The sequence below is a fragment of the Bos javanicus genome, chromosome 10 (assembly GCF_032452875.1).
Source record: "Bos javanicus breed banteng chromosome 10, ARS-OSU_banteng_1.0, whole genome shotgun sequence".
Taxonomy (NCBI): domain Eukaryota; kingdom Metazoa; phylum Chordata; class Mammalia; order Artiodactyla; family Bovidae; genus Bos; species Bos javanicus.
In genome coordinates, this window is record NC_083877.1 from 52,307,984 (window position 1) to 52,321,519 (window position 13,536).

At 50.3% G+C, this 13,536-nt stretch overlaps 1 protein-coding gene across 2 annotated transcripts in view; it reads right to left on the reverse strand.

The window, feature by feature from the left end:
* Positions 1-6,064: 6,064 nt before the first annotated feature.
* Positions 6,065-13,536, reverse strand: part of CGNL1 (cingulin like 1) — a 169,572-nt gene continuing 162,100 nt past the window's right edge. For both annotated transcript variants that reach the window (XM_061431170.1, XM_061431171.1), the window contains 5 exons: positions 12,764-12,847; positions 11,702-11,826; positions 10,680-10,788; positions 10,134-10,297; positions 6,065-9,040 (listed from right to left, as the gene is read on the reverse strand). In XM_061431170.1, the coding sequence (XP_061287154.1) occupies positions 8,905-9,040; positions 10,134-10,297; positions 10,680-10,788; positions 11,702-11,826; positions 12,764-12,847 (618 nt within the window). In that variant the 3' untranslated portion in view covers positions 6,065-8,904. The remainder of the gene's footprint in view (positions 9,041-10,133; positions 10,298-10,679; positions 10,789-11,701; positions 11,827-12,763; positions 12,848-13,536) is intronic.

The following is a 13,536-nucleotide window of genomic DNA, read 5'->3' on the forward strand; positions in this document are numbered from 1 at the left end:
CAAGGAGGCCAGAGACAGACCAAGCACACCAAGGGGCTGGACTGGCAGGCACACCAGCTCCTTTCAGAGGCAGGGGGGTATTTAACCGGATACATCTGGTTTATCTTATTTTCTAAGTTCTTTCCTGGAAAACAAGACTGTCCTGGAAGGGCAAGGAGGCCAGGTGGTTGGAACAAGGTTAGCCAGGCTGGCAGCCAGCAGATGGCAGGAGGGGGCTTGCAGACAGGAGTGGACAGGCGGGCTGCTTTCCTTTCACCCAGGCCTCATAGTCCAAGTGCAAGTTTGCAACTCAGAGGCCAGGCACTGTGACCACCAATGAACTCCTAGCCCTTGCGCCTAACTGTCCGCAGTCAGGGGAGTCAGCAGTGGCTGTTCAGAGGGGCAGCAAGGGAGAAGGGCCAGGGTGTGAGGAAAGCCTGACTGGCAAGAGCAGCAGACAGGGGACATCATCCCACTCCCCACCACTGACTAGTTGGTGACTTAGGACAAGTGACTTCTTGTTCTGCACACATGTGTGAAAGAGGGTAACACCACCTACCTTGCAGGCTGCAGATTAAATCAGATGAAGATTCCTGCCCACAGCAGTCTGCCCAAGTGCAGCTTCTACCCTGTTGAGGGATTTCAGATGTTAAGAATCCTTCCCACTGCCCCAAAATAAGGTCCATCCATAGGGCAAATTGACTATCCCGGGCAGGGCTCAGGAGGGAGGCCCTCTCTCTTGAGTGGATGGCAAGGCAGGTGCCCACCGCACCTCCCATCTGGCACACATCACCCCCACCCTAGCTGACAAGCCAAGTTAAGGAGGCGGGGAGTCAGCTTCCGCAGCTGGAGTCCAACCACTCCTGGGACTGGCTGGGCAGAGGGGTCCCCTTCCTTCACAATGACCTTCGTGAAGGCCCTGTGCCCGATCCTGAAGCTTGCTGTGCCCAGCAGACTACTTCCCTCCCTGAACACTGGTCAGACCCTGCACACTGGCAGGGACCCAGTCCCAACCAGCCCAGTAGAAACCACAGCAGCCCACTGCTGTCAAAGGTTCCCAGATTTCAGCCCAACCACCCCGTATTCTTTAAGGAGCTGCTCTGGGGTGAGGGGTTTCATTAGTGACCACAGTTGATAGTGTCCCATCTAGGACAACCTGCTGATTTCAGGTGGCAAGTCTTGAATGTAAGACTAATATGAAAGGTACATAACGCAAGAAGACTATTATTGTTACGTACCATTCCAGAAGAAGGCTCTCGTCCCAAAGTCGTCTGGGGATTGGGAAGGTCAACATTCTCCGAGACGCACCCAAACCCAGGGATTTTCTGGTATTACCCAAGACCACCTTGCACACAGCGTGATGGTGGGGAGGCCCAATGACCACCCCAGCACCCCACCAGGTCAGGCCCAGACAAGTTACATTAGTACAGCACCAAAAAACCATCAGTGGCAAAAACGAGAGCTCCAACGATCAAAGTAGGAAGCAGTACCCCTAAGGCTGCTAGAAGAGCAGCTGAGATCCATGACTAGCCTCATCTATCAAGTCTGTGGGTTCAGAGGTTGACTTTGATTTCTCAAAGTTTGATTTCTCAAAGAAGTTGCCCTTTGATGGCAGCACTCAGAGTAGAGGCAGACAGCAGGCTGTAGAGCTGTACAGACTCACAAACGAAGGGGAGATCTGAAAGAGGAAGATCAAGAGGCCTCAGGAGGCCCTAACCCAGGAACACATGGAAGGTCTTTGTCTTCCAGGGAGGTGGGTGTGGACGGGAGGCACCAGAGCTTGCTAGCAGCAAATGTGAACTTCAACACACACTGAGACTCCACTCCCGGCTCTTCTACCAGCCCCCTGCACCCTGGGTAAGGTCAGTAACTCCCTCTGTCAGGGCTGCCTCACTTGTCACAAGCACCTGCTCAGGGGGTGGTCAGAAGGATCAAGGAGTCAATAAACATACAGGGTTTACCCAATACATGGCAGCTAAGTGTGCAACATACTTAGCTATAGAATTTTATATGGAAAACCAGGGGGAAATGCAGAACTAACTAGAGAGAAGGGCTGGCAAAGCCCAAGAGAAGACAAATTTGGTGTTCCATACATATACCAAGGAGTTAATATTTGTATCTAATTTCCACTTAGATTAATCAATCATTTTGTAATCAAACTGTAAGCACATAAAGGTCCTAGACTGTACCTAAGACCTTGTATCTGCAGCAGCACCTAGCCCACACTGGCAGGTTGTACTTACTTCAGATGCGACCTATGGGAAAATGCCCAGCCCCGTCAAGCCTCAGATCCCTTCCCTGCCAACACTTTTGCCTTTCTCATAAAAGCATTTATTTTTGTTTACCCAGAAAACCTCTGGAACCATGCTGCCCATCTGGGAGGAGTTGCTGACAATCCGTTGTGAGATTCAGCGAGATTGCTCAGGGTAGGAAACTTGCAAACTTCCCTCACAGAATAGGTTCAGTTCAGCTCAGTCGTGTCCGACTCTTTGCGACCCCATGAATTGCAGCACGCCAGGCCTCCCTGTCCATCACCAACTCCCAGAGTTCACTCAAACTCATGTCCATCGAGTCAATGATGCCATCCAGCCATCTCATCCTCTGTCGTCCCCTTCTCCTCCTGCCTTCAATCTTTCCCAACATCAAGGGCTTTTCCAATGAGTCAACTCTTTGCATGAGGTGGCCTAAGTACTGAAGTTTCAGCTTTAGCATCAGTCCTTCCAATGAACACCCAGGACTGATCTCCTTCAGAATGGACTGGCTGGATCTCCTTGCAGTCCAAGGGACTCTCAAGACTCTTTTCCAACACCACAGTTCAAAAGCATCAATTCTTCAGCGCTCAGCCTTCTTCACAGTCCAACTCTCACATCCATACATGACCACAGGAAAACCCATAGCCTTCATTAGATGGACCTTTGTTGGCAAAGTAATGTCTCTGCTGTTGAATATGCTATCTGGGTTGGTCATAACTTTTCTTCCAAGGAGTAAGAGTCTTTTAATTTCATGGCTGCAATCACCATCTGCAGTGATTTTGGAGCCCCCCAAAATAAAGTCTGCCACTGTTTCCACTGTTTCCCCATCTATTTGCCATGAAGTGATGGGACCAGATGCCATGATCTTCGTTTTCTTGTTGAGCTTTAAGCCAACTTTTTCACTCTCCTCTTTCACTTTCCTCAAGAGGCTTTTTAGTTCCTCTTCACTTTCTGCCATAAGGGTGGTGTCATCTGCATATCTGAGGTTATTGATATTTCTCCCTGAAGTCTTGATTCCAGCTTGTGCTTCTTACAGCCCAGCATTTCTCATGATGTACTCTGCGTATAAGTTAAATAAGCAGGGTGACAATATACAGCCTTGACACACTCCTTTTCCTATTTGGAACCAGTCTGTCGGTCCACGTCCAGTTCTAACTGTTGCTTCCTGACCTGCATATAGGTTTCTCAAGAGGCAGGTTAGGTGGTCTGGTATTTCCATTTCTTTCAGAATTTTCCACAGTTTATTGTGATCCACACAGTCAAAGGCTTTGGCATAGTCAATAAAGCAGAAATAGATGCTTTTCTGGAACTCTCTTGCTTTTTCCATGATCCAGCGGATGTTGGCAATTTGATCTCTGGTTCCTCTGCCTTTTCTAAAACCAGCTTGAACATCAGGAAGTTCACGGTTCACATATTGCTGAAGCCTGGCTTGGAGAATTTTGAGCATTACTTTGCTAGTGTGGGAGATGAGTGCAATTGTGAGGTAGTTTGAGCATTCTTTGGCATTGCCTTTCTTTGGGATTGGAATGAAAACTGACCTTTTCCAGTCCTGTGGCCACTGCTGAGTTTTCCAAATTTGCTGGCGCATTGAGTGCAGCACTTTCATAGCATCATCTTTTAGGATTTGAAATAGCTCAACTGGAATTCCATCACCTCCACTAGCGTTGTTCATAGTGATGCTTTCTAAGGCCCACTTGACTTCACATTCTAGGATGCCTGGCTCTAGGTGAGTGATCACACCATCGTGATTATCCTGGTCGTGAAGATCTTTTTTGTACAGTTCTTCTGTGTATTTTTGCCACCTCTTCTTAATATCTTCTGCTTCTGTTAGGTCCATACCATTTCTGTCCTTTATTGAGCCCATCTTTGCATGAAATGTTCCCTTGGTATCTCTAATTTTCTTGAAGAGATCTCTAGTCTTTCCCATTCTGTTGTTTTCCTCTATTTCTTTGCATTGATCGCTGAGGAAGGCTTTCTTATCTCTCCTTGCTATTCTTTGCAACTCTGCATTCAGATGCTTGTATCTTTCCTTTTTTCCTTTGCTTTTCGCTTCTCTTTTCACAGCTATTTGTAAGGCCTCCTCAGACAGCCATTTTGCTTTTTCGCATGTCTTTTTCTTGGAGATGGTCTTGATCCCTGTCTCCTGTACAATGTCATGAACCTTTGTCCATAGTTCATCAGGCACTCTGTCTATCAGATCTAGTCCCTTAAATCTATTTCTCACTTCCACTGTATAATCATAAGGGATTTGATTTAGGTCATACCTGAATGGTCTAATGGTTTTCCCTACTTTCTTCAATTTAAGAAGAAATAGAATAGGTATTCTTGTTGAATGTCTCTTGGAAGGGCACTGCCAGTCTGTCCAGCTTTAACAAACCCAGCACAGGGCACACACTCAGCTCGTGTTCTGCCAATGAGACAGGCCGGCCTCAGGTCATACACATGCATGCCCACCGTGATTTTCAGTGCAGGTCTGAGAGCAGACCACGTCTGCTGATCCCTCCACCAACCCTGGAATTTCTGGACTTGGGGCTGTTTGGCTGCTGATAGGAACCTGCTGTCGAGGCATTTTCTCCTGTCCTTTGAAAGTTTAGAGCAGAAAGCTTTCTGGTTGATGACCTTCTTCCTAAAGACAGAACCGCTGTAGCCATCCACAAGTTCAAAGAAGGAATGTTGAGAATGTGGGGGAAGGAGCTGCAAGCCCAAAAGGACTTACTCTCTTTGGCTCTGAGGTCCTGAGTCACACACAGCCCTCCCACAGGTCAAACCTAACAGGTAACCTCTCAGGGTCTCTTATTCCCACCAGGAGGACCCTAGCAGAGAGGCCAAAGAGATTACAGTTTCAAAAGCAAGTAGTGCCAAAAGGGTCTTTTTACCCATCTGTAAATGACAAAATTAAACCCCAGTAATTCTGATGCTTAAAAAAAAAGCAAACAGTTTATGCAAAAACTTCAAGGACTTTTTAAAATTAGAAATCCCCATTAATATCTGAGATGCTCTGTTTAGTCAGAACAGAGTCAAGCGCTTCAGGTGGATGGGCAGGCATCACTGGGGGTGCTGAGGGGGCAGTGGGCACAGCTTTGGGCAGGGAGCAGCAGTTGCCTGTGGCGGCACAAAGGGTTTATTGAAGAAACTCCCCCGGGGGAAGCAGTGCCAGGAGAACCCGCCAGGCCTGCTGAAGGGCCCAGAGGAACAGCAGCGGGCAGCCCTGATCACTTTGGGAACTGGGGGAGGTACAGCCACCCGACAGGCACCACAGCCGGAAATGCTGCACGGAGGAGGGAGTGACGAGCAGACCAATACTGACCTTCACTTGCTCCCCCCAGCTGACCCCGGGGGGTGGGGGAGGGGGAGCCCCGGGCCTGCAGGGCTCGGCCTCCAGAGGGCAGGGCAGAGCACAGCTCTGAGAGCCGAGGAGCAGCAGTGTAGGTCCCTCCACACAGAAGTGACTTCTGTTTCATATAAGAGGGCTGTAAGCCTGCTGTAGATCAAACGAGGTGATGTACACACAGCGATCGCAGGAGAACCCACCACAGTTCAGGAACAAGGAGTAAACCGCGGGTGCCTGCTCATTCTCAGTCATCAGCACACTTTCCCCTTTTGCCATTTTCTGGAAATGGGCCGTCTGGATTTCTCAGACCGTCAAAACAATCCGGGTACATTTAATCCTCTGTGTTCCCCCCTCACCCCCTCCCACCCAACTCCCAGCCTGGAATGCCCCAAGTTCCTCTACCTTGAGTACTTTCCAGCCATTCAGCTGGGCTGTTTCTTGGCAGACAGGGAGCCAAGATCTGGAGAAAACAAGGGAGTTGAAATAACGGGAGAGTCAAGACTCCTGTTGGGTGATATCGTTTATTGAAAGACAAACTCACTTTCTCCAGGAGTTCACTTACAGGAGGCAGCTGCCAAGATAATTTCCTCCATGTGACAAACCAAGGCAATCAAACCAGACCCGCAAGCAGAAACCCAACACAATAAGCCTATCGGCATCGTCGGATGACACTCAGAAGCAGGAAGAAAAATTATAAAGGTATAAGATGATTGTCTCCTCAGCACAGCATTTGGCCACAAACTTGTTTATTAAATAAAATATTTTTTTCTTTTTAAACTAACTAAAGGAAATATTCTTGAGTTAGTTCTTAACAAACAGAAAAATTATATATGTGTACATAAAATCAAAGAACGATAGCACGTCAGAGTTGGCAAGGACCTGGAGCCCTGGTCCTCAATTCATCCCGCATAGTTTGTTGCTCTGAACACGTCTCTCAAGGTCATCCCATCAAGGTCGCTGGGCTAAGATGAGCCAGGACTTAAAGACATCTATCTCAGCTCCGAGGCTGGTGTTCCTTCCAGCTCAGCACACTGCATGCATCCGGCTCACTGCCAGCCCTGTTACAGTGCAGAAGGGCGAGTGGGTCGACATGGGTAATGTCTCACCTCTAGGGTAAAGATGCAGGACTTCCGAATGGTGAACTCTGTTCTCTTTTCACAGACAGTGTGCTTCTTGCAGACTGCCTTGTGGCTACCGGAAGGGCCTGGCCAGAACGAGAGGCAGTAACTTCCTCACAAACCAAGACACAAGCTGACGCACTCCCAAGGTTCTTGGGCCCCAACCTTTTCCATCTCCAATCCACAGGAATGAGGGGTGGAAACTGCTGGGCAGGCTTCTTGGCAAATGCCTAACGGTGGTGGAAGCAGCGGGGAACTCACGACGTGCGAGAGTCGGAGGACTGCTCCGGGTTCGTGAGCCAGTCCACCAACCACAGGCTCGCTGCGTCCCCCAGAGGATGGAGGGGCTCTGGGATGCGTCCGGAGAGGCTCTGCCTGTGTTCATCAGTGCGGCTGCTGTCTGTCACCCTCTCCCCTGACAGCGCTCCAGGAAGGTTAGGGACTGTGAGCCTCTGTATTCCCTGCTGTGTTCCCAGTGCCGGAGGCTGGGGTATCATGGATGTCCAATAAGTATTTGCTAAATGAATGAATGGTTAAAGGGACGTATGTCTCCATACTCTAAATAAGTAAGCAGAGGCAGAGGCAGAGACAGGCTTCGCACTTCTGCTCTGGGGGCCTCACCCACGGGGGCTGACGACACCTACCCGTGAATGGGGGTGACCACTCTGAATCCCGATGGGTTGGCTCTGTGACCTGGGGTAGGTAGGGCACTGAGATCCCCTTGCTCCCTCCTGCCCCCCAGGCACCTGTCAGGGTGTGCCAGGGCCACAGGCTTCTCACGTTCCAGGATGCGTCAAGACACTGTGAGGCAGCCGAACACTCACAAGCATACAACTTGCAGGGTTCCCTCCCTGGCCATGGGCCTGACCAGCTGTGACTGGACCTGGTCGCTGGGTGCACCTGGGGACCGCCACAGGAAGCCCGGGAGGAAGTACCAGATCCCTGCAGGCTCCCAGTGCCTTCCTAAAATTCCATCCCAGGGACCTGGCCTTGCCCAGACCTCACCCAGTCCCAGTTACTCCTGCTTAGGTTGGCTCCTATCCCTTGTCCCAGAAGTGAGAAGGATTCTTCCAGTTTGTACAGACATTTCTCTGACTTCTGCTTCTTCTCTTCCTCTCCTGACATAAACCTGGGATCCTGCTCAACCCGCCTCTTCTCTACACATCCCCCAGCTTTCAAGAACTTCTCCTCCTCCTTCCTACCTACACCACATACCTGCTCATCTCCCCTCCTTTCCTCCTTCCCCATCACCAGCCTGCACATCACCTGCCTCTTCCTCAAGTCTAAGTCTGTGATCCTGCTCCCCAAACCCCCCTAGTGCCCACCCACCACAACTTGTCCAGGGGCCCCAAGAGTATAGATTACAGACCTGCTCTGGGAAGGGGAAGGAAGGAACCAACAAGAAATGAGAGGAAGGCTCCAGCCTCCAGATACCACATCATTTGTGTAAAAACCTTACATACAAGTCTCCCCACTCTACCTGCACAAAAGAAATTGCAATTAGTGACCAGAATCGACTCAGTGTGGTTCAGAAATCATAACAAAATTCTAGATAAAATAAGCAACCAAGGACCATAGATACAAGTGACCTCAGACTTACCCTCCCCTCCTTCCTTCAGGGAGTTCTTCACTAAGACCACCTGAGCTTCTTTTCTCAGGATTAACTGTCCCTCATCCCCTCAACAATTCCTTTCTCCAACTCTGAGGTCCAGAGTGGTCTTTATTCTACCTTCTCCTTCTTGCCTCTGGCTCCATATTTAAAAATCTAGTAGCTTTGTATTTTAAAAAATAATACTCAATAGACACATGTGAACTTTACAAGCAAGCCACCCCATGAAGCCTCTGCAACATTCCAAAATGGAACAGCAGCAGTCTAGGAGAAGGTCTGATTTAAAATATGTACAGTCTACACATCATCCCCTCCCCCGCACCAGGGCTATTGCATAGGAACCAGCCTTTGGACCCTTTCTCTTGACAGGGGGACGTGGGGGAGGATCAGCAATGCAGATGGTGCAGCAGACAGCTGTGCAGAGTGGGGCTCCATCCTGCCAAGGCCGCAGGCATCGCAACACATACCCCGCAAGAGCTGCTGCCCAAGCCACCAGAGCTGTGCTACCATAGAGATCCTAGGAGGACGTGACGTCAAGAGGAGATGCCTGGTCTGCAAAGAGGAGGCGATGGCGCCCCCCTCTCACGCCTCCCACTGCAGCCCCTGGAAGTGGGCTCAGATCTGGCTGATGACGGTGCTGTCCTTGGGGAAGGTGTAGCTCAGTGGCGCCTCATAGAGGCTCCCCCCATCCGTGCTGAGGTCGTCGTCGTCGTCCACATCATCCAGCACTTTGCTTGGCAGCTTCTTAAGTCTGTAAAACAACAGGGGGCATGTTTCTGGCCCTGGACTGAGGCTCACTTCAGATCTAGAGGTGAAGGGGTTCAAGGTGCCTGTCTCTCCACCCCAGTGGGTGGCACAGGAGCATGTACAGCAACAGGGAGCAAACTGCCCACCTGGTAGCACGGGAGGCTGTTGCTGATGGAGAGCTGGGCAGGGCTGGATCAAGGTCAGTAGTCCTGATTTTCCCTCCTGCCTCAAGCTCCCACATGGCTTGGCAGGGTCCTGCTGTAAATCCCATCTTAATGTGAAATTTTATCATCCTGTGCACCACGGGTGGTTTGCACTAATTTTTTTAATACTGCATTTTGATTAAGATATTTGGTGCCCCCTTATATATTGCCTCCTAATGCCAACCTGGGGCTGGATTCTCGATAGACATGCCATGTTTACAGGATTCTCAACAGGCTCTTCTGTGCATTTATGAGAGAAGTGCCTGGGCAGCTGGCAAGAAGCCTCCAGTCACCATCAGCCTCCAGGAAAAGCCCAGCTTTATGAACAAGGATGAAGATAAACTCACCCCTCACTCCAATGCCCTAAGCTGTGACCCTGAGGTAAGGAATGCAATGTTCCCCCACCCCCATTAATCCCCTATCTTTCTGCTGTGCCCAGGGAGCTTGAGAGAGCAGCTCTTTGCAGAAACCAGGTGTGGGCTATCCTAGTTCTCCTGAGAACAGGAACCCACAACTTCATCTCCTTTCTCCCTAACCCAGGCAACCTAAGGGCTGGCCCAGGAACTCCTCTCTACAGGGTGGTGTGAGCCGGTCTGACCTGCTCTGAGCCTCAGTTTCCCCTTTCGGACGACAAGGATAATACCTGCCCTGCTGACACTGGGCAGTGTCATAGGGATGACACTGCCCAGATGACATCACATGAGGCTGACACATGTGATACCTACTGAGCACATGGGGTGAATGGAGTAGATACAGCCACTGTCATCTCTAGGACAGGATGACCCCAAAGTGGCCACGGTGGCTAGAGACAACAGGAAAGGCTCTGAAAGCATCGTGCTCTCCTCAAACATCGGGGCTGTCACAGCCCCTGGGGGCGTCTACACACTTGCCCACCTTAAGTCCTTCTTCATGGAGTTGAGCTGGCCCTGCAGCTGCTCATTCACGTCCATCTGCTCCTCCAGCTCCCTCTGCAGCTTCTTCTTAGAACTTTCCAGCCTGTCGATTTCCTCCTCGGCCTCCTCTACTTGTCGCTTCATTGCCTTCAAGCGCAAGCTCAACTGTGGGAGTGGGGTGGGGGGGCAGAGTGGGGGGAAGGGCAGGCTGTGAGCTGGTGGGTCGCCCAGTGCAGCAAGAAAAGGCCAGTGGTCCAGACCCCTTCTCTTCAAGCAACAAGATACGGCAAAGTGGGAAACAGGCCTCATGCCGAAAGTGGAGGTAAGACTCTAAGACAGAAAATCCCACTTTTTCAAAGCCAAGTTCAGGGTCTGAAGTTTGCTGAAGTGGGCTCCAAAGGCCCCATTCCATGCCGTAAGGGGCGGAGTGGAAAGAGAAGACTCAGTCCACTCAACTTCGCCGCTTGTCCATCCTCCAAGCCCTCCCCTCCGTCTGGCTTCCCCAGCCCACACTAAATCTCAAAAGAACTCGCAGAGGGTCCCCCACCTGGTCCTTCTGATCAGTCAGCGACAGGTGCTCATCATCCACCTGCATCACCAGCTCCTTCACCTTCCGCTCCAGCCGGCGGTTGCTCAGTTGGAGGCTGGCCCGGTCCCTGGAAGGGCAGAACAGAAGACAGTCTCGTCTCAGTCCCACAGGCAGCCAGCCCCGGGCTGCCTGGTAGACGTGGGCTTGGGGTCAGGGAGACACACAGCTGTACAGGAGGAAAGCGCTGCTCAGTGGACAGATGAGGAAACGGGCTCTGAGAAGGGGACTGACTTTGCCTGGGGCTGCAGAGCCCGAGAGAGGCTGAGCTGGGGTCAGACCTGCCCTGAGTTCTCCCAGTACCAGGCTTCACTTGGTAAGGCAGAGATTCACAGACTGCCAGGCTATCAATGTTTGGGGTTTACTGCCCTGACCCAGTCCCTAAAGTCTTACTGAAAATGGATAATGTAAAGTGCTCTCCACACATACACACAGAGACACACACACAACTTCCAGGAAGGTGAGGGGCCATTAATAAGAGTTGAGGAGCTGGCCCTTGGGCGGTGGTCCAAGGACAAGCTGCAGATAATCATGGGGCAGGAAAGGGTATGGTCATTCCCGTGGCCCTTCCACCCATGTGTCCATCTCTGACAGATGGCCACTTGGCCTCTGCTTGAATACACCCAGCCCCTAGAGCATAGTCAGCCCCCCTCTCATCTGATTCAGCTCAAACTCATTAACTTATGAGGCAGCCTGCCCTATTTAAGGTGTGGCGAAAGGAACAACTAAGAGTTGAGCAGTGGGGGTCCCAAGTCTTAGTTCTGCTGCAACAATATCCTTCCAGGCTACCTTCCTCAAGTTACTTACTTGGTGGGGCTCAATTTTCTCATCTACAAAACGGAAACTATTTTCCAGCACGGTTGTATTTGCCCTGCCTTCCTCACAGGCTTAGGAGGATGGGCATAGACACAGGGGTAAAAGCACCCTGTAACGTGATGCCCAGTGCCCAGCAGGGCCTGTGCACCAGGACTGGAGCTGCTCACCTCTCCTCACTCTCCAGACGGTCCTCCAGCTCTGCGATCCTGGCCTCCATCTGCACCACCAGGCCCTCTTTGCTGGACCTGTAGGAACCTTCCAGGTGGATAATCCGGCTCTTTAAGTCCTTGTTCTGGAATCAGACAGGGAGACCATGAGGGGCTGTGTCTACCACACCCTCTGTGCAGAGCAGAGGGCGGGCCAGTGTGGTCAGTGACTGGGGTAAGCCTGCTTTCCATCTTCAGATGGGTGGCACTGGGAGACCTGGGCATGTTTCCAGGAAAAAGATTTGCACTCGTGTCCTGACAAGCTGAAAGAAGAGGTTCTATCACATTCCTTATAAACTGAGTGAAATCTCTGGCATGTCCTAAGACTCCTGGATAACAGACAAATGATCCTGACCTTGGCCTTTTATAAACCTACTGGTGTGGGACAAGAGAAATAGGCTCCTTCAGAAATACCGTATGTCATATTCAGTGAAGAACTTACATGAATGGCATGTTAAAGATACAATGACTCATGTAAGATCTGTTACCAACACGTGCACTGGACGTGGTTTTTGTTTTCTGGACAAAAAACAAAAGGACACTGGTTTTTGTTTTTTGGCTTTTAAAATTAATTTGGCTGCGACAGGTCTTAGTTTAGTTGCAGCACGCAGGATCTTTGATCTTTAGTTGTGGCATGCAAACTCTTAGTTCCAGCATACAGGATCCAGTTCCCTAACCAGGGATCGAACCTGGGGCCCTTGCATTGGGAGTGAGGCATCTTAGCCACTGGACTGCCAGGGAAGTCTCAACACTGTATTTTTCTCTTTTCATTTGATTTAGTCTTCTTTAGCATCTAGAAAACAACACTTGCAATTCTACTTCTCTGCAGCTGCTAAACTTACAAGCACATTTAAAATTATTGGGAATAACCCTTCTGGAAAGAGGCCTTAGAAAAACCTCTACCTCTCAGATGAGTTATGCTCCAGAGTTCTTGGGCCTGCTGTGCAAAGAAGGCTCAACCATGGGGCTCTAGTTCAAAGCCACGAGGAGCGTCAGGGGGCTCATGGGGCCAGCTGCCCTCACCTGTCTCTCCAGAGAAATCTTGTCACACTCCAAGTCTTGCTTCATGGCTCGCTCCTGAAGTAGCTCGTTCCGCATCTGCTCCATCTACACCACAGAGACCAAAAGCCCAGAGGTCAGCAGGGTGGTTCCTATAGCCTTTGTGCTGAAATGGTTCCCAGGTATGAATTCCAACAACTAGGTCAGCTCATTTTCATGACGGGGGCCCTGTCTTCTCCTCTTGAATACTAGAGCTGTTTCTTAGATATTCTTGAGTTCTCAATGATTGCAATGACAATGATACAAATAACAATAATAGTTACAGTTAACTCTGCCATTATGGGTTGAATTGTGTCCCCGCCAAAAAAGACATATTAAAGTCCTAACCCCAAGAACCTCAGATGTGACCTTAGAAGTACGATCTTCACAGAAGTAATCAAGTTAAAAACTGAGGTCATTAGGGTGACGTCTAATCAAGTACAACCCACGTCCTTGCTAAAAGGGGAAATTTGAATGCAGAGACAGACATGCACAGAGGTAAGACAGAGACACAGGGAGAATGCCATATGAAGATGGAGGATTGGAGTGAGGCGTCTACAAGTCAAGGAGCACCAACGATCATCCGCAAACTACCAGAAGGAAGGAAGCGCTCACCTACAGGTGCAGAGGGCATATGGCCTCAGACTTCTGGCTTCTAGAACTTAAGAAAACACATTTTGGTTGCTCCAGGCCACCTACTTTACAGTACTTGGTTACAGCAGCCCTTGAGAGCTGCTACCCCTGCTCGGCACTCCAAG